At 37.6% G+C, this 20045-nt stretch overlaps 1 protein-coding gene and 1 pseudogene across 4 annotated transcripts in view; both read left to right on the top strand.

The window, feature by feature from the left end:
• The window catches only part of OPHN1 (oligophrenin 1), a 388712-nt gene that overhangs the window by 305235 nt on the left and 63432 nt on the right, over positions 1-20045 (top strand). For all 4 annotated transcript variants that reach the window (XM_054471934.2, XM_063660731.1, XM_063660732.1 and 1 more), the window contains 3 exons: positions 1369-1453; positions 7310-7368; positions 8578-8683. In XM_054471934.2, coding sequence (XP_054327909.1) covers positions 1369-1453; positions 7310-7368; positions 8578-8683 — 250 coding nt within the window. The remainder of the gene's footprint in view (positions 1-1368; positions 1454-7309; positions 7369-8577; positions 8684-20045) is intronic.
• On the top strand, positions 18572-18662 carry LOC129025522 (U6 spliceosomal RNA; annotated as a pseudogene).

Genomic DNA, 20045 nt, shown 5'->3' with positions numbered 1-20045 from the left:
TTTTCCTTTTGCTAAAGATTACTTTGACTATTCAGGGTCTTTTGTCATTTCATATGAATTTTATGATTATCTTCTATTTCTGTGAAAAATGACATTGGAATTTTGATAGGAATTGCATTGAACCCAGAGAATGCTTTGGGAAGTATGGACATTTTAACAAGATTAGTTCTTCTAATCCATGAACATGGACTATTTTTTCATTTATTTGTGTCTTCAGTTTGTTTTATCAGTGTTTTATAGTTTTTAGTGTAGCAGTTATTCACTTCCTTGACTAAATTTATTCCTGCTTTTTCTTTATTTAATACTATTGTAAATGGGATTGTTTTTGAATTTTTTTTCAAATAGTTCATTGTTAGTATGTAGAAATGCGACTGATAGAGGCTAAACATTACTCTGATGTTCTTGTTTTTGCTTCCTCCGTTATTTTTGGTTTGGCCTAAAGACTTGAATATCATCTGAGAAGCACAGTTCTTTTAGTCATATTTCCGTGGTTACATATGAGCCCAATTGATACGGTGGTAATGTGTCATGGGTGGGGAAGTCTTCTATAAGATTATGTCTCTGTCTTTTAGTGAGCTGTGCCCCTGGCCTGTGACTTACTTAAGTTCTTCTTAGGATTTTTTTTCCCCCTCTTGGGAGAGACGGGAAGGCAAATTGGGTCTGGAATTCGGTATTTCCCTTCACCTTGTTCGCTTAGGTTCTGATAAAACTGCAGGAGGTTTTGATCTGGTAAAAATAGTTTCTCTTGAGGGAAGACCTTGTTAAGAAGAAGAGGAGGGTCTGTGAATATTTTTAAATGACTACTTATCTTTCCCCCCTGCTGCAAGCATGAGGGGATTTTTCACCATCAAAACTTGATAGGACTCCTGTAGGTAAAACTCACAAAAGTTTGGGAGCCCCTTTTGGACTGGGCCACAATGGAGTTTTTCCCTCTCAAATCCGAGCATATTAAACCTCCAGCAATTTGTAAATTACAGATTAGGTTATCCTATCCCAGTGCTGGTTCCCAAGGAGTTTTCTACTCCTGGGCTTCTGTTACTGTAAGATTTGGTTCTCTCTATCTATCTCCTCACTTCTGGGGGCAGCCATTTACCCTATGACCCTAGTTATCTGATGAATCTAAGAAGAGTTGATTTTGTTTGTTCAGCTTTTTCTTCTTGTGTGAATTGGATAGATTACTTTCTTATTCCTGATATGGTAGACCAGAATGCAGTCATGTTTTTGAAATATCAAAGATTTGCTTCTTCTAAAGTTTTGATCTCTTCAAAACTACTTAGGGTAATATACTTTGTTTTTCTTTTAAAAGAGGGAAAATGTAAGATTTTTTTGATGATTAACTTTTGTTTTTTGTTTACTTTTCTCAAATAGATCCTAAATGCCCAGGAGATGTTGATTTTCATAATAGTGACTGGGACATTAAGACAATCACCAGCTCCTTGAAATTCTACCTCAGGTATGCCTGATTTGAATTGGGAGTTTGCTTTTGATAGCTGGTGAAATTTCTCTGGGTGTTGAGCGGAGTTAATGTGGTCTCAGTTCCAGGAGTTTGGATAGAATTGCTTAAGAAAAAACATGTGAAGAGGATTTCTGGCCAAGAATGTGCAAAGACTGTTTTTTTAAATCTGAGAGTTTAAGCAAGAGAAGCATAAAAATAATAGAATTGTTATTGAAAAAAGGCTAAAAAGATTATGTTCAAAAAACATGCACTTGAAATAATTGAATATGTTTTGCTCTTCACAGATAGAGTGATGTTGTGATGGATTCACTAGTAGAATCAGGAGCTGGGGCTATTCAGGGTGGCTAACATGTTTCAGAGGATAATAACCATTTTGAAATGTCAAATTGCATTTGGGCAAAAATGGTGTATATGTGTGATGTGCTACGTATCATGTCTTAATCCAGGTAATGGAAATAAAAACCAAGAAAATACAACTGTAATAATGTTGGAGCTAAATGAACTGTCAGCAGTATGAAAAAAAGTTAGCTCACCAACAAAATTTGGGAATGTGCAATATTGACGAATATATTGTTCAGTTTATTGGCATAAATTATATTATGCAAAAGGTGCTTGAGACATATATATTTTTTAAACACATTGATTTCTTACTACTCTTTAGTCTCATAGTATGTGTCATACTTTATGTGCAAAAGCCTCTTCTTTTCAATGATTGTGTTCTTGAGCCATTAAGATTGATACATAAGCTCTGGGAAATCTCATTAATCTAAAATAGATTGGGTTTCAGGTATTACTGTTAAATATTTTGCTACTGTAGCATCATCTTAGAGCTTTCCATAAACTTGAATGTTCTTTCCAGGAATATTTCTCCTGCATCTGCTGATAAAGAAAAGAACTGTTATTGGAGGGTTTATTCTGTACTAGGCTGCGGCTAGTTGTTTACACTGATAGTGTCATTGTTTTTTTCTCCCATTAACTGAGTGTACTAGGTGGTACTTGACTCGTTTTGCAGATGAGGAAACCAAGGTGCACCACTTTCTCCATTAAGTAATAGCCATGGTCCCAGCTTGTATTTTTTAAATCTCAGTGTGTCTGACTTATAAGACCCCTGGTAATGGGGCATCTTCTTCTCCTGCCCCCTACTCCCAGGAGCTTTGGCCTTCTTTGGATGGCTTGGTAATTTAGTAAAGACAGAGAGCAATCTGTTACAAATACTTTAAGAAGACTTGTTGTGATGAGAATAGTGGGAATAAGTGATTCTGTATCTCTAGCTTCCTTCAAAGGAGTCTCAACATTTTCTTAGATTTGTAAGGCCTTCCCCACATTGCATTATTCCCAGCTCATCCTATAATAGGCAGGGTGGCCCTTTTCAAAGATGAGAGGGTCAAGCCTGAAAGTGCGAGTGGACAGCACCCCCAGTAAGTGATATTTGTTCTTGAGACTCTCATCCATGGTTCTGTAATATACACAAGCCAGTAAATACCCTATAGAGTTCTCAAAGATAGCTGTGTTCCAGGACAGGTCTCCACGCTCTGTTCTAGGTAACTAAATCATCCCTTATCTCTAACCTTTCCAGAGAAGTCGTCTAAAAATCATCCCTTCTCTCTCCCTCATTGTTATCCTCTCTCATTCAACTGGCTCTTTTTCCCAGTATGTAATTATGCTCCAGCCACATACATCTTTAAATCGGTAAATGATTCAGTAAAAATATCCTGACTGCTTATTCTATGCCAAGTGTGATGTTAGGCACTAGGCAAACAGTTGTGTATAGATATGGTCTCTGACCTCAAAGAACTTATAGCCTAGTAAAGGGGACAGTCAGAAGACAAATAATCATACAAATGTAATAAACTCTAATAAGCACTCTGAAGGAAAGGTATAACATGCTACGAAGGCATTTAATAGGAAGACATCACCCATTTTGGTTTAAACTGTGGTTTGAACTGTAAGTTGGAATCAACTAAGTAGGAGTTGGGTTCCAGACAGAGGGAAATGAATATGCAAAGACTTGAGGCAGGAGGGAGGAAGGCCCCTTCAAGAAACTACATGAATCAGTGTAGGGGGAGTATTGCGTGTAGAGAGGGAGGGAGAGGTATGTAAGGGCCATATCATTCAGGGCTTTAAAGGATCTTTTAAAAATTAGGGTCTAAATTTATCTTAAAAGTAATAGGACTATATTGAAAGATTTTAAACAAAAGGTGCATATTGAGATTTGTATTTTGAAATAAAAAAGGATGGAGATTAGATTACAGTGATATAAAATGGGCAGAGATGTGGAAATCAGTTAGCAGGCTATGGCTGTTGTCCAGGCAAGAGATGATGCTCATGCTTGGACTAGGGAGTAGCAGTAGATATTCCTAGAAGTAAGCATATTCAAGAGATTTGGGAAGTACAATTCATGAATTGGATATGAGGATTAGGGATAGGGAGACAAAAAGGTGACTTCCATGTTTCTGGCCCATACAACCAAATGATGGTCATGCATTTACTGATTTGAGAAACACAAGAAGACTAAGTTTGAGGGAGGCAATAAGTTGGAATTTGGATATGTCAAATTTGGGTAGCTTTGAAGAAATCAGGGCACAATATTAAGCAGGCAATTGAATACATAGGTCTGAAACTCAGTGATGAGTCCAGGGCTTGAACTAAAAAATTGGTGATCATTGACCATATAGATGATAGTTACAGCCAGGAACTTAAACAAGATTGCCTAATGAGATACTTTACCCCTTATTGGTGAGGACTAAACTCTGATTTTTCATCTTGCCCAAATTCCTTTCTAAGGGGTCTGGGGAGTCATGCCCTCCAAGCCATAAATTCTCATCAGATGGGTTTTATTTAACCTTGTATATCATGACTTACTTTCCAGTCTGACTCTGGCATAACAAGGGAAAAAATGAAAATGTTTTACCCCAAAATATATTTTCTTGCCATACCTTGAAATTGCCCTGCAAAGTCTCTTGTGGGAAAAATCCACATTCTATAGAAAATCCTCTTCCCCCATTGTTTTCCTTCATTTCTTTCCAGATCCAGGAGATAATCAACTAAGAGCCAGGTGCCCTTTTAGGTCTCATAAGAAACATCTTACAACCTGCTGTCTCTAAAGTCTGGTATCTGAGAGATTCCTCCACACAATAAAACTTGGTCTCCACAATCCTTTATCTTAACCTGAACATTCCTTTCCAATGATCCCAGTTGTCAGATAAACTCAACCAATTGTCAACCAGAAAATGTTTAAATTTACCTATAGCCTGGAAGCCCCCACTTTGAGTTGTCCTGACTAAACGACTTTGAGTTTAGTCCTCACCGAGAAGGGGTAAAGTATCTCATTAGGCAATCTTGTTTAAGTTCCTGGCTGTAACTATCATCTATATGGTCAATGATCACCAATTTTTTAGTTCAAGCCCTGAACTCATCACTGAATACATCAATGTATTTCTTAAATGTATTTGATTGATGTCTCATGCCTCCCTAAAAATACATAAAACCAAGCTGTACCCCGACCACCTTGGGCACAAGTTCTCAGGACCTCCTGAGGGCTGTGTCACAGGCCATGGTCACTCATAGTTGGCTCAGAATAAATCTCTTAAAATATTGTACACAGTTTCACTCTTTTTGTCGACATCAGCCAAGCTTCTGTGTCAAGTAATATACACTCCTGGTCTGTACTTCTTAATTCCCCAGTTCCTTCTTAACTCATTGTAATCTAACTCTTACCCCCTCTGCTCCAATGAAGCTGCTTTTGCCAGGGTCACCAGGGATACCCTCAATGCTGCACATAAAGCACAGTTGTCAGTCTTTACCTTACTTGACCTTTTTGTAACATTTGAAGTTGTTAACAAGCCTTCTTTGATACTTTCTTCTGTTTTGGATTCTGCTGAATCACTTGCTTTTTGTTTTTCTTTAACCTCTTTGGTCATTTTTGTCAATCTCCTTTATGGGCTTTCTACTTGGTATTTTCCTGGGCTCTCTGCTCATTTTACTGTAGTAGAACAACTGAAAACTGAAATATCTACAGGGACCAGGAAATAAAACTGAGTGAAGTAGACTATTTTTGTATTAAACACTTTGCACACTGAACCTTTATTTGTATGACAAGCCCTTTGTTTACATACAAACAGCAGTGTTGTTTACTTCTACAAAGAACCAATAGAGCCAGATCTTTGCATTTTTCAACAGAGGCAGGGGATATGGGTTTGTATATGAAATATCTCCTTTTAAAATATTTTGATCATTGATTCAATTCCATTTCAATTTTATACACTGTGCTGGACAAAGAAGAAATATCGGAAGACCTCATGTAACTGTTTGACTGCCAGTTTGCCAGCTCCCCTGGAGAAGTGGCATCTGTTCTTGTGGTTTCGTCATCTGTTCTCTAGGTTCCTGATTTTCACATCTGCTTCTCTGATCTAGCAGAGCCCTGCATCCAGCTTCTTCGTAGATATCACCTTCCTGAGACCTCCCTGACTTAGCATCTCTACTTCCCTCTTAATCAACCCTTATTCTATTCACTCACCCAAACCAAACTGCTCCCTCGCCATCATACCCAATCAAAGAAGGAGTTCTTTTTTTAATATTTTTCAAAACAGTCTCCTCACCTATTCTTTCTATGCTTTGTCACCCAGGCTGGAGTGCAGTGTTGTGATCATGACTCATTGCAGCCTTGCCCTCCCACCACATCCTTCTCTCTCTCAGGCTCAAGCAGTCCTCCCATCTCAGCCCCTTGAGTAGTCTAGACTACAGGCACACACCACCATGCCCCGCTACTGTTTTTAAGTTATTTTTAAGAGGTAGGGGTCTCATTAAGTTGTCCAGACTGGTCTCGAACTCTTGGGCTTAAGTGATCCTCCTGCCTTGGCCTCCCAAAGTGCTGGGATTACAGATGTCAGCCACCATGACTAGCCCCTCTGTTTGTCTTTTATTATCTTTTGCTTGGATTACTACAGGAACAACAGTAGCAGGCAGTATAGTATAGTAATTAAGAGCATGGACTCAGGAGACAGACTTCCTGCTTCTGCCACTTATTAGCTGTGTAATTTTGGATGAATTTTTAACTTCTCTAGGCCTCAGTTTCCTCATCTATAAACTGGAAACGGTACCTACCTCACAGAGTTGTTATGAGGTTTAAATGGGTTAATACATGTAAATCACTTAGAGCAGTACAGAGTTTGCTATTCTTATAATTATTAGTTGATTACTTACTTCCTCTGAGCCACCTACCATATATCTTTATTTTGTCATCATACTTGTCCCACTGCATTGAAAATCTTGTGTATGGTGCTCTTTTCTACTAAACTATTAGCTCCTTGGAGGTTTGAACTATTTCTATTCATCTCTGGATCCCCAATACCTGGCACAATGCCAGGTACAAGTAGATGCTCAGCCAATGTTTTTTGACTAAATGAGTAAACCCATTTGAGCCTGAGTTTCCTCCTCCCGTAAATGGGGATTTGAATAACTGCTCCGCCTCACAGGATTATTGGGAGAATCAATTGGGAGGCCAATTGCAAAAGCACTTTGGAAATTCTAAGGATCCATCAGATTATAAGGGATTCATGGTAGCATTCAGAACGGGTCCCCTCTGGAATTTTGCAGGGCTGGTTTGTGCCTCTTTTCACTTTTGGGAGCTAGTTGGAGACCTTGCTAGAGGGCTCAGCCCATGCTTTTGCAGGTCTTTTGTTGAATTACTAGCAACTGGGATTCCCCTGACGAAGCTTCAGGTGAAGAGAAAAATGTATATAATCCCACTAAGCTGTAGGGCTCAGGAACTTCAGCCTTGCTGTCCCCAGAACTAAGAATCCAATACCCAGCTGCTTTCTTCCCAAAGCAACTGACAATTTTCATTCATTTCAGGAATCTTTCTGAACCTGTCATGACCTATAGACTTCACAAAGAGCTGGTCTCTGCTGCCAGTAAGTATTTATGTTACTAATTAACTGTGTTGTCCTAGTTTCTTAATGTTTACTGCAATAAGCCTAGAAAATCGTTTGAGGGGAAGTGATTGAGGGCACAGAAACCTAAAACACATACACAAATTATGCACAACTGCCAAATGAAAGTATTCTTGCTTGCTGTCTAACTCAAGAGTTCTATTATTTTTCATAATTAGTGTTACTTAAGTGGGCTTGAGAAAATTGGTTAACTTGAGGGTTGTGATGAATATAAAGGCTTTATTTATGTATGTATTCATTGCCTCTTCCATCAGAACAAGAACATTGGCTCACATTACCAGGGGACAGCAAAATGGTTACACGACAGTTGCCGTTTCAACTTCCTTCAGCATTTTGCCTGTTCAAATGCTTTTTGATTGTGTTGTGAACCATTGTTCTTAACCTGTTAGTGCCAGCATCACATTTTCTAGATGAGAAAACTGAGGGAGAGGACGTCAGTACATAGGAAATAAGGCATAGAGAATCACCCCCAAAAGTTGGCAATTAAAGAAGCATTGAAAGTTTTGTCTGAGGCCACTGTATGAGTGCCCCTCTCCACCTCAACATGACCCTTATTCTGCATCATATCCTGTGTGGTGTAGAGGAAAAAGATTCAGGGGACTTAACATCATAATGCATCTTTGTTGAAACAAGGGAGCTTTGTTCTTTACTTCTGGGCTCTCTCAGTGATTTTAACAGGAATCCAGAGGCAGCAGCACACTTCTCAGTACCACAAGGAAGGTGAATGGGAATAGGTTTCCAGCTGGAAGTTTATCTGTGAGACTTCAGGAACAACCTGCTGTGCCCAGAGTTCTGACTCCCTCTGAGACAGTCTTCTCTTCTCATCCTTCTCTTCTTTTCTATCTTCTATTTTCTACATCTTTTTAGACCTGTTTCTTTGTGTGTGTGTTTTTTCTCTCTCTCTACGTTTTTCCTTTCTCTCTTTGTATCTTTGTCTTTGTTTCTGGGTCTCTAATTTTTATGGTATTTCAGTGCCTATTTATCTCTCTGTCTCTTTTCATCTCATTGATTATCTCTCTCTCTGTGTGTCTCTGGTTGTCTTTCTCCAAATCTCTCTGTGTGTGTGTGTGTGTGTGTGTGTGTGTGTGTGTGCGCATATATATGTGAGAATTTTGCTCAATCCAGTTGCCCAGAAAGCCAAACCATTTATCTCTTACTGTTCTATCCCAGAGTCTGACAACCTGGATTACCGCCTAGGAGCTATTCACTCCCTGGTATATAAGCTGCCAGAAAAGAACCGAGAGATGCTGGAACTTCTGATAAGACACTTGGTCAAGTAAGTAACTGCTGGATTTTCAGAAAAAGTTTCTATTAGAGGACTGGCCCATGTGGTTGGACTGCACAGAAACTGCCTCTCAGCTCTTTCAGCCCCAGCCCTTAAGTGCTTCCTTGGAAGGCTGAATGCTCTGTGAGGAAGGCTATTTTGCCTTGACCCATGTACATATCCTCTTAGAGTCATCATGCATGTGGATTGTCTCAGTTGAAAGGTAGCAGCAAGGTAGAGTGGGGTGGACACAGGCTTTGCTGTCAGATGAGCCTGGTTTTGAATTGAAGCTCTCCAACTTATTTGCTGTATGATCTTAGGCAAACCTCTCTGAGTCTGTTTGGTCATCTGCACAATCCCTACAATGAAGGCCAGTTGTGTGGATTAGGATGAACACAGGTAAAATGCATGTCACATGAGAGGCTCTCAAGAAATGGCACTTTTTGTTAAGATTCTGGTCAACTTCTTGCCGTGGTGTGGCTGGCAGTAACAGACAGCGGGATCCCGGAGAATAGTCCAGGTGACAGGCACCGAGATAGGCAGGTGAAAGGGGCACTTGTGTCCCACAATGGTGCTTCCTGGCCAGAAGATTTAATATTGTGAATCAAGATGAATTTACTTGCTTAAAAAAGGCAGAAAGCATTCTGTCCAGGAGCCAGCAGACCTGGGCTCTAGTTTCATTTCTGCTTTCTGCTATTAGTTCATTTTGTGACCAGGGACATGTCACTCTTGAGGCCTTTCTTGGTATATATATTAAAAAATTGTAATGTATTTTAAGTGTATATATTTAGCAAGTGCAGTTGTCTGCATACTCAAAAGATGCAGTAATGATACATTTTAACCTCATTTGGAGAGGCTCTGAAACACCTAAAATTGAGGCCTTTAATGAAGGTGAGTTTCCAGGTTAATGGCTCTTTTGGCCTCCCCCTGTAATAAATCCTGAGTGCTTTGCCTATCTGGACCTCGAGTTTTCCTATTATATGTGAGATCTCCAAGATCTGATTCAGCTCTGACTTTCAAAGACTGTTTTCTACACTTCTATAGCAAATGAATATTGTGGACACTGATGTAGATAATAAGCAGAATTAACAAGAGAGAATGGGTTTTATATTTATTGCCAGTGTTTGCAATTTGAGCTAATAGAGAACATTAAGAGGCATCTGGTCTCCAAAAAGTAGTTTGTGATCATCTCAGTAAATGTACAAAAATCAGCAAAGAAGCTATTTGCATGTTAATTTAAAGTTGCCCTGGAGGAGTCTTTGAGTCCAAGTTCCAGATCTGTCACAAATATGCTGTGTGACCTAGAGAAAGTTCCTCCCACTCTCTGGGCCACAGGTTTGTGCATCTATAACACGAAGAGACTGAAGCAGCTAATCTCAAAGGGTTTTTTTTCAGCTCTGACTTTCTGAGAGTCTCAACATGTGACGAGACCCAAGGACTCAATTGAGGATGCCCCTGCTTAGTGAGCATCAGGGTGCCTGCCTCTATCTGCCCAAAGGCTGGCTGCTTGGCTTACTTTAAAAATCTTAGTCCTCAAAATCTTGAAATCAAAAGAAGACATGAACAAATAGATCACAGAAATAGAATGGCAAATACTCTTAAGTATGTGGTAATATGCTCAAGCTCACTCATAGTAACAAAAATACAAATTAAACCTATACTGAGCTACCATTTATGGACAAATCCTAATGCTTATTAATGAGACTATGGGGAAACTGTCCTCTGATACATTTACAGTTCCAGAAGAGGGGATTTGGCAATACCTAACAAATCTACATATTCAGTTATCCTTTGACCCAGCAAAACAGGGTAAAACAGGGTGTGTGATACGTTAACTTTTTTTTTTTAAGGCATATACTCTAAAGATACACCTCCACCAATTCAAACAACACATGCACAGAATTTCTCATTGCAGCACAATTTTCAAAAGCAAAAGATTGGAAACAACACAAATATCTGAAAATAGGGAACCAGTCGAGTAAATAAGGGTGTATTCAGCAATGTAGTATTATGCAGTAATTTAAGAAAAGAATGAGGAAGATCTCTGTGAACTTTGTTTTGTGGTGATTTTCTGGGATACATTACAATTTTCCAGCATGTAAAACAAACAACATAAAAAATCTCAAGCTGTAAAACAAGGTTTATAATATGCTAGCTTTTCTTTTGTAAGAAAAAAGAGGAAAATAAGAATATGTAAGAATACACACACATTTAAAAAAAATTTGTCAAATGAAGCATACACTAAGATAAATTTTAAAAAAACTAATGACTCCAAAAGTTAAATGTAGAGTTGCCATAGATCCAGCAACTCCACTCCTAGGTATATACCTAAGATAAATGAAAACATGTCTCCACACAAAATCTTGTACACAAATGTCCATAGCAGCATTATTTCGTAGTTGTTGAAAAGTGGAAACAACCCAAATGTCTGTTAACTAATGAATAGGTAAACAAAATGTGATATACAGGGAATGGAATATTATTCAGCCATAAAAAAGGATGAAGTACTGATACATGCCACAACATGGATAAACACTAAAAGCATTATGCTAAGCGAAAAAAAACAAGACACAAAAGTACATATTTTATATGATTCCATTGATATGAAATGTTCAGAGTAGACAAATCTATAGAGAAAGAAAGTAGGTGAGTGGTTGGCAAGGTCTGGGAAGTGGGGGTGTGAGAAGTAATGGGGAGTAATTGATAATGAGTATGAGGTTTCTTTTTGGAATGATGAAAATTTCTGGAATTATATAAGGGGTGACAGTTGCACGGCTCCGTGAATATACTAAAAACCACCTAATTATAACCTTTAAAAAGGTGAATTTTATGATATGTAAAATATATTTCAGTAAACATATTATAAAAATAAACTAATGAAAGTGGTTATTATAGTGGATAGGTGTGGTAAGTAGGGTGGAGGTGATAGGGGTAAGAGCTAGATTCCTTTAAGTATACCTCCTTATATACTTATGACTATTAAGCCATATTAATGTTTTACATATCCAAAAAATAAAATTAAATAAAAAATTATAAACCTTAAAACTGAACACCAATAAAAGCAAATGACTTTAATGAACCTAAGTGTTTATCAACTTGATAGCATAATTACAGAGAGAAAGCAATTATTTCAACTAACGTGTCAACACAGTCCTCTGACTCATCCTTAATGAGACGTACTCTAGAAACAAGAAGAGCAAAATTTTAAGCATCACTCAGTAGGTTTATTAATAGTAGTAATATAATTTAACTTGAAACACACACACACATCTTATAAAGATAAAGCCAAAAAGTAAATATGTTAATATTATCACAAGCTAAGTTTATAGTGTACAAAAGAGATACTGATAAAAAAGACATAAGGAAAAAAAATTTTTAACATTAAAATTAAATTAAGAATGTTAATATGAATTCATGATTTAAAGAGAAAGCAACAAGAAGAAAAAACTTTATTCACTGAACCAGTCTTGAAGGGATTCTACCCAAAAAGAAGTGAATACACTTAGTGCCCAGTTTTTTGTTTTTAAATAGCATTTCCTTTTCAAAGGAATCAGGGGTGCTTAGAGAAATGGCTGATTCCATGTCTGGAGCAAGGAAAATACAAAGTTAGTCTTGGATAAATAGTACCACCAAGCAAGAAAGAACGGAGTCACACTAATAGTGTCATGTCCAAAGGACGTAGAAACCTTGAAAGGGCTGACACTGATGATGTTTGAGCCAACCTGAACATCAGTAACAATAAATAATGTATTTGATTATTACATGTTGAAAAACAAAACTCCTGGAGGTGGGTAGAGGAGGAAATCTCTTTATTGCAGAAGGAATACCAGCTAATAAACATAGGAGGAATGACAGAATTAGAAAAATCATTAGTTTGCAATCTAAGGGGCCTGTTTTAGACATGAATCAAAACTGTTGGGCAAGAGTATTGAGGAATAGGATGTTCACATTATTCCAGTGTATTACTGACAAGTTACTTACCAGTCACAAATAAAAAACAATGTATCTTTACAATGAACCTATCTGGCAGACACCACCTTAAGTAATTGATCAAAGTTAGCATCAGTAATAATGGAACAGGCCAAGTGCAGTGGCTCAGGCCTGTAATTCTAGCACTTTGGGAGGCCGAGGTGGGTGGATCACCTGAGGTGACGAGTTCGAGACCAGCCTGGCCAACATGGTGAAACTCCATCTCTACAAAAACACAAAAATTAGCTGAGCATGATGGTGGATGCCTGTAATCCCAGCTACTCTGGAGGCTGAGGTGGGAGAATCGCTTGAACCTGGGAGGCAGAGCTTGCAGTGAGCCGAGATTGTGCCATTGTAAATAATGGAACAAACCACCTTATGTACCTCCTAAGTAGATATAACAAAAATTATAAAACATTAACTGTGAAATATTTTTGCCAAAAATACGTAGCCTGAATCAAATTAATTCTTTCCAGTTTGCAGGAAATAAAGAGTATAGAAAAACACACAGTATTTGACAGTCTATAAAGCTTTTGAAAAGGCTTGGACTTTTCAAAAAGTCAATGTTGTGGGAAAAAGTGGTAGAGGTACTGTTCTACATTAAGAGACTAAAGAAACAAACAAATACAGTATAAGAGCTCTGTTTGGATCCAAATTTGAAAAACGCAGCTATAAAAGACTTTTTCTCCCATAACATTTGGGAAAATTTGAATATGGACTAGATATTAGATGATACAGAATTATTGTACATTTTCTAAGATGCGAACATGTTATTGTGGTTTTGAAGGAAAATGTGCTTATTCTTTGATGATGAATGCTGAAGTATTTAGGGTCGAAGCAATGTACTTTCAGAGGATTAAGAAAAAATATAGGCAGAGTAAAAACAAATATGGCAATATGTTAATTTTTGAGTCTAGGTATAGACAGTGTGAGTCTTCCTAGTACCACTCTTTTCAACTGTTTTGTATGTTTGAAAATGTTTATAATGAAAATTGTAGGGAAATGTAAATAAAAAATAGGCTTAGTTTCAATAGAGAAATTTACACGGGAGAAGAAAATTCATGTTTTTAAAATGCATATAATTATCTTGCCTGTCAACTGCTGCTTTCATCATCTATATGATGAGTACATCTATGCCTTTGTACTGTGTTTCCACTGACAGCCTGTTTTCCAGGCTAATAACAGGCAGACCCAAACTGACCTCAGCCAATTTGAAGTTCTCAATTATCCAGTTCTTTTTGGTTAGTATCTGTAGCTTCTATTAGTCAGAAATAGGAGAACTCTAAGGTCACCTCCCTGGCAATCTTACTACCAGTGGAATATTACAATGGAAGCAAGCTCCGGGCCTAATTCTGCCATTTTTATAGCTATTTATCAGCAGGCAGATGAAAAAAGACTTGAACAACCTGTTCTGCAAACTCAAATGAAGTCCCAGCTCTCTGTCCTTTCAGATGCCCTGACAACATCTTGGATGAAAGGTTCATTGGAGGCAGATAAGATTGGAGTCAGACAATAAAATCCTACCATCTAGTACCCCTATGTAACCTTAGGCCTGGGCTACCATTCTGAAGGGTATGGGTTATTAGCTTACTAGGTTCTTTTTACTTTTGTAATAATAATTCTCTTATTTGAGAAGCAATACTGTGCATTGTATAAATTAGAAAATTTTAAAAAAGCAAAAAAAAAAAAAAAAAAAAGGAAAAGCTTTCTATTCCCAACATTCAATAATCATTACTGTTAATATAGTTCAGCTTTTTTCGGATCTCTCTCTCTCTCTCTCTCTCTTCTCTCTCTCTCTCTCCCTCCCTGTTTTTCTCTCTCTCTTTGTGTGTGTGTGTATGCATTTTTGTATATACATACATGTTTGCATTTTTTTTTTTTACCAAAATGAGATTATGTTGTTCTTTAGTCTACTTTTTCCATTTTAACAATTTTGACTTTTCCAGACCATATTAATTTTTTCCCATTTGACCTAAAAGTGGCCTTTTATAGGTGTTTGTCCAATCTGGTATTCAATATAGGAACACATTTTATTTATGTCCTTACTTTGTTTTTAATCTAGCACAGTGCTTGTTTCTTTTATTATTATTATTTTATTGTTTCTTTTATTATTATACTTTAAGTTCTGGGATACATGTGCAGAACGTGCAGTTTGTTACATAGGTATACACATGCCATGGTGGTTTGCTGCACCCATCAACCCATCATCTACATTAGGTATTTCTCCTAATGCTGTCCCTCCCCTAGCCCCCCACCCCCCGACAGGCCCCAGTGTGTGATGTTCCCCTCCCTGTGTCCATGTGTTCTCACTGTTCAACTCCCACTTATGAGTGAAAACATGTGGTGTTTGGTTTTCTGTTTCTGTGTTAGTTTTCTGAGAATGATGGTTTCCAGCTTCATCCATGTCCCTGCAAAGGACATGATCTCATCCTTTTTTATGGCTGCATAGTATTCCATGGTATATATGTGCCACATTTTCTTTATCCAGTTTATCATTGATGGGCATTTGTGTTGGTTCCAAATCTTTGCTATTGTGAATAGTGCTGCACTAAACATACGTGTACATGTGTCTTTATAGTAGAATGATGTATAATCCTTTGGGTATATACCCAGTAATGAGATTACTAGGTCAAATGGTATTTCAGGTTCTAGATCCTTGAGGAATTGCCACACTGTCTTCCACAATGGTTGAATTAATTTATACTCCCACCAACAGAGTAAAAGCATTCATATTTCTCCACATCCTCTCCAGCATCTGTTGTTTCCTGACTTTTTAATGATTGCCATTCTAACTGGCGTGAGATGGTATCTCATTGCAGTCTTGATTTGCATTTCTCTAATGACTGGTGATGATGAGCTTTCTTTCATATGTTTGTTGGCCACATAAATGTCTTCTTTTGAAAAGTGTCTGTTCATATCCCTCGCCCACTTTTTGATGGGGTTGTTTGTTTTTTTCTTGTAAATTTGTATAAGTTCCTTGTAGATTCTGGATATTAGCCCTTTATCATATGGATAGATTGCAAAAATTATCTCCCATTCTGTAGGTTGCCTGTTTACTCTGATGATAGTTTCTTTTGCTGTGCAGAATCTCTTTAGTTTAATTAGATCCCCTTTGTCAATTTTGGCTTTTGTTGCCATTGCTTTTGCTGTTTTAGTCATGAAGTCATTGTGCATGCCTGTGTCCTGAATGGTATTGCCTAGGTTTTCTTCTAGGGTTTTTATGGTTTTAGGTCTAATATTTAAGTCTTTAATCCACTTTATGTTAACTATAAGGTCTAAGGAAGGGGTCCAGTTTCAGTTTTCTGCGTATGGCAAACCAGTTTTCCCAACACCATTTATTACATAGGGAATCCTTTCCCTATTGCTTGTTTTTGGCAGGTTTGTCAAAGATCAGATGGTTGTAGATGTGTGGTGTTATTTCTGAGGCCTCTGTTCTGTTCCATTGGTCTATATATCTGTTTTGGTACCAGGACCATGCTGTTTTGGTTACTGTAGCCTTGTGGTATAGTTTGATGTCAGGTAGTGTGATGCCTCCAGCTTTGTTATTTTTGCTTAGGATTGTCTTGGCTATATGGGCTCTTTTTTGGTTCCATATGAAATTTAAAGTAGTTGTTTCTAATTATGTGAAGAAAGTCATTGGTAGCTTGATGGGGATAGTATTGAATCTATAAATTACTTTGGGCAGTAAGGCCATTTTCACGATATTGATTCTTCCTATCCATGAGCATGGAATGTTTTTCCATTTGTTTGTGTCCTCTCTTATTTCCTTGAGCGGCAGTTTGTAGTTCTCCTTGAAGAGGCCCTTCAGGTCCCTTGCACGTTGTATTCCTAGGTATTTTATTCTCTTTGTAGCAGTTGTGAATGAGAGTTCACTCATGATTTGGCTTTCTGTTATTGGTGTATAGGAATGCCTGTGATTTTTGCACATTGATTTTGTATTCTGAGACTTTGCTGAATTTGCTTATCAGCTTAAGGAGATTTTGGGCTGAGACCATGGGGTTTTCTAAATATACAGTCATGTCATATGCAAACAGAGACAATTTGACTTCCTCTCTTCCTGTTTGAATACCCTTTATTTCTTTCTCTTGCCTGATTGCCCTGGCCAGCACTTCCAATACTATGTTGAATAGGAGTGGTGAGAGAGGGCATCCTTGTCTCCTGCCTATTTTCAAAGGGAATGCTTCCAGCTTTTGCCCATTCAATATAATATTGGCTGTGGGTTTGTCATAAATAGCTCTTACTATTTTGAGATACGTTCCATCAATACCTAGTTTATTGAGAGTTTTTAGCATGGAGGGGTGTTGAATTTTATCAAAAGCCTTTTCTGCATCTATTGAGATAATCATGTGGTTTTTGTCATTGGTTCTGTTTCTGTTTCTCTTTCCTGATTTCCCTGGACAGAACTTCCAATACTGTGTTGAATAGGAGTGGTGAGAGAGGGCATGCTTGTCTGGTGGTGGTTTTTAAAGGGAATGCTTCCAGCTTTTGCCCATTCACTATGATATTGCCTGTGGATTTGTCATAAATATCTCTTATTATTTTGAGATATGTTCCATCAATACTTAGTTTATTGAGAGTTTTTAGCATGAAGAGGTGTTCAAATTTATCAAAGGCCCTTTCTGCATCTATTGAGACAATTATGTGGTTTTTGTCATTGGTTCTGTTTATGTGATGGATTACATTTATTGATTTGCATGTGTTGAACCACCCTTGCATCCCAGGGATGAAGCCAACTTGATCGTGATGGATAAGCTTTTTGATGTGCTGCAGGATTCGGTTTGCCAGTATTTTATTGAGGATTTTCATATCAATGTTCATCAGGGATATTGGCCTGAAATTTTTTGTTGTTGTTGTGTCTTCTGCCAGGTTTTGGTATCAGTATGATTCTGGCCTCACAAAATGAGTTAGGGAGGATTCCCTCTTTTTCTATTGTTTGGAATAGTTTTGGAAGGAATGTTAGCAGCTCCTCTTTGTACCTCTGGTAGAACTCGGCTGTGAATCCATCTGGTCCTGGGTTTTTTTTTTTGGTTGGTAGGCTATCAATTTCTGCCTCAATTTCAGAACTTGTTATTGGTCTATTCAGGGATACAACTTCTTCCTTGTTTAGTCTTGGGAGGGTGTAGGTGTCTAGGAATTTATCCATTTCTTCTAGATTTTCTAGTTTATTTGTGTAGAGGTATTTATAGTATTCTCTGATGGTAGTTTGTATTTCTGTGGTATCAGTGGTGATATCCCCTTTATCATTTTTTATTGTGTCTATTTGATTTTTCTCTCTTTTCTTCTTTATTAGTCTGGCTAGCAGTCTGTCTGTTTAGTTAATCTTTTCAAAAACCAGCTCCTGGATTCATTGATTTTTTTTGGTGCATTTTTCATGTCTCTATCTTTTTCAGTTCTGCTCTGATCTTAGTTATTTCTTGTGTTCTGCTAGCTTTTCAATTTGTTTGCTCTTGCTTCTCTAGTTCTTTTAATTGTGATGTTAGTGTTTTGATTTTATATCTTTCCCACTTTCTCCTGTGTACATTTAATTCTAGTTCTTTTAATTGTGATGTTAGTGTTTTGATTTTATATCTTTCCCGCTTTCTTCTGTGTACATTTAATTCTAGTTCTTTTAATTGTGATGTTAGTGTTTTGATTTTATATCTTTCCCGCTTTCTCCTGTGTACATTTAATGCTATAAATTTCCCTGTGAATACTGCTTTAGCTGTGTCCCAGAGATTCTGGAATTTTGTGTCTTTGTTCTCATTGGTTTCAAAGGACTTATTTATTTCTGCCTTAATTTCGTTATTTACCCAGTAGTCACTCAGGAGCAGGCTGTTCAGTTTCCATGTAGTTGTGTAGTTTTGAGTGAGTTTGTTAATCCTGAGTTCTAATTTGATTGCACTGTGATCTGAGAGACTGTTATGATTTCTGTTCTTTTGCATTTGCTGAGGAGTGTTTTGGCAGTACATATACTAAAATTGGAATGATACGGAGAAGATTAGCATGGCCCCTGCCCAGTGCCTTTTTTTTATGATACTGTTTTACCAACAAGAGAAGACCAATTGTCCTGTAGAATGTTACTTCCTAGTTTTGTCTGCTTTCTTCTTTGTCATATATTTCAGCTAATTCCTCTACTTCTTGTATGTTTTGTAAAGTAGAGGTTATATCTAAAGGCTAGATGGATTCAAGTTAACTATTTGTTGGCTGGAACAAGTCATAGGTGATGTCGTATACCATATGCTGCCTCACATCTGAAGATGCATAAGATTGGTTGATTCACCTTACTGATGTTAAGATTAACCATTGCTATATTTTTCTACCCTGTCAATGCAGGGCTGGGAGTATCTGTACAATATTTTCAGCTAGTCCATATGTCTTTAATACATCTAGGCAATGATAATTCATTTTTACCTTATGTTATGCTCATTAACAAAGCCTTTGGTGTTGGTTGGAGATAATGTTAGCTGAAACTTATAGGAGCCCCTCTGGCTTTTACCTGAGTCTTTTAAATACTCATTAATCACCCCTAGAGTATGCGTGTATTCACAATTAGAATACTACAATCATAACTAATATGTTTTAGAGTATACATGAAAACTAACAAGCACATAAACCAAATTTCATCAGTTCTAATAACACTTTTTCTCAAATTGTAATCTGAATTCTGTACACATCTGAAAATCAATGGTTTCTTAAAATTACACTTGTCAGGCAGCAGTTTTGATGTAATTATCATGGCCTCCACATGCATGAACTTGTAATAGCTGCTCATATTGTAGTCACTTAAGTTAAATTATGTTCATTGTTGAGTTTATTTTCTATTTAAAATGTCTTCAAAAATATTACATGATGATATGACAATGAAATTACTTTTCTTTCTTAGTAGTACATAAATAATGTTGTGCTCGTAACTGATGACTGATGAAATTCATGACATCGTATGGACTTTGTTGAAGTATTTAAAGTAAATGACAGGTAATATAACACCAGTGGAGGAAGCCAAAGCTGTCAGCCCTTATAAAAAAGGCACCATTTGGCTGGGCACGGTGGCTCACGCCTGTAATCCCAGCACTTTGGGAGGCCGAGGTGGGTGGATCATGAGGTCAGGAGATTGAGACCATCCTGGCTAACACGGTGAAACCCCGTCTCTACTAAAAATACAAAAAATTAGCCGGGCGTGGTGGCAGGCACCTGTAGTCCCAGCTACTCGGGAGGCTGAGGCAGGAGAATGGCATGAACCTGGGAGGCGGAGGTTGCAGTGAGCCAAGATCGCGCCACTGCACTCCAGCCTGGGCGACAGAGTGAGACTCCATCTCAAAAATAAATAAATAAATAAATAAATAAATAAATAAATAAATAAATAAAAATAAGAAATAAAAATTTAAAAAAAAGGCACCATCCTTGGGGATAGAGACCTGTTCGCTTG

The sequence above is a fragment of the Pongo pygmaeus genome, chromosome X (assembly GCF_028885625.2).
Source record: "Pongo pygmaeus isolate AG05252 chromosome X, NHGRI_mPonPyg2-v2.0_pri, whole genome shotgun sequence".
NCBI lineage: Eukaryota > Metazoa > Chordata > Mammalia > Primates > Hominidae > Pongo > Pongo pygmaeus.
This window is presented reverse-complemented; position numbering and strand designations above follow the sequence as displayed.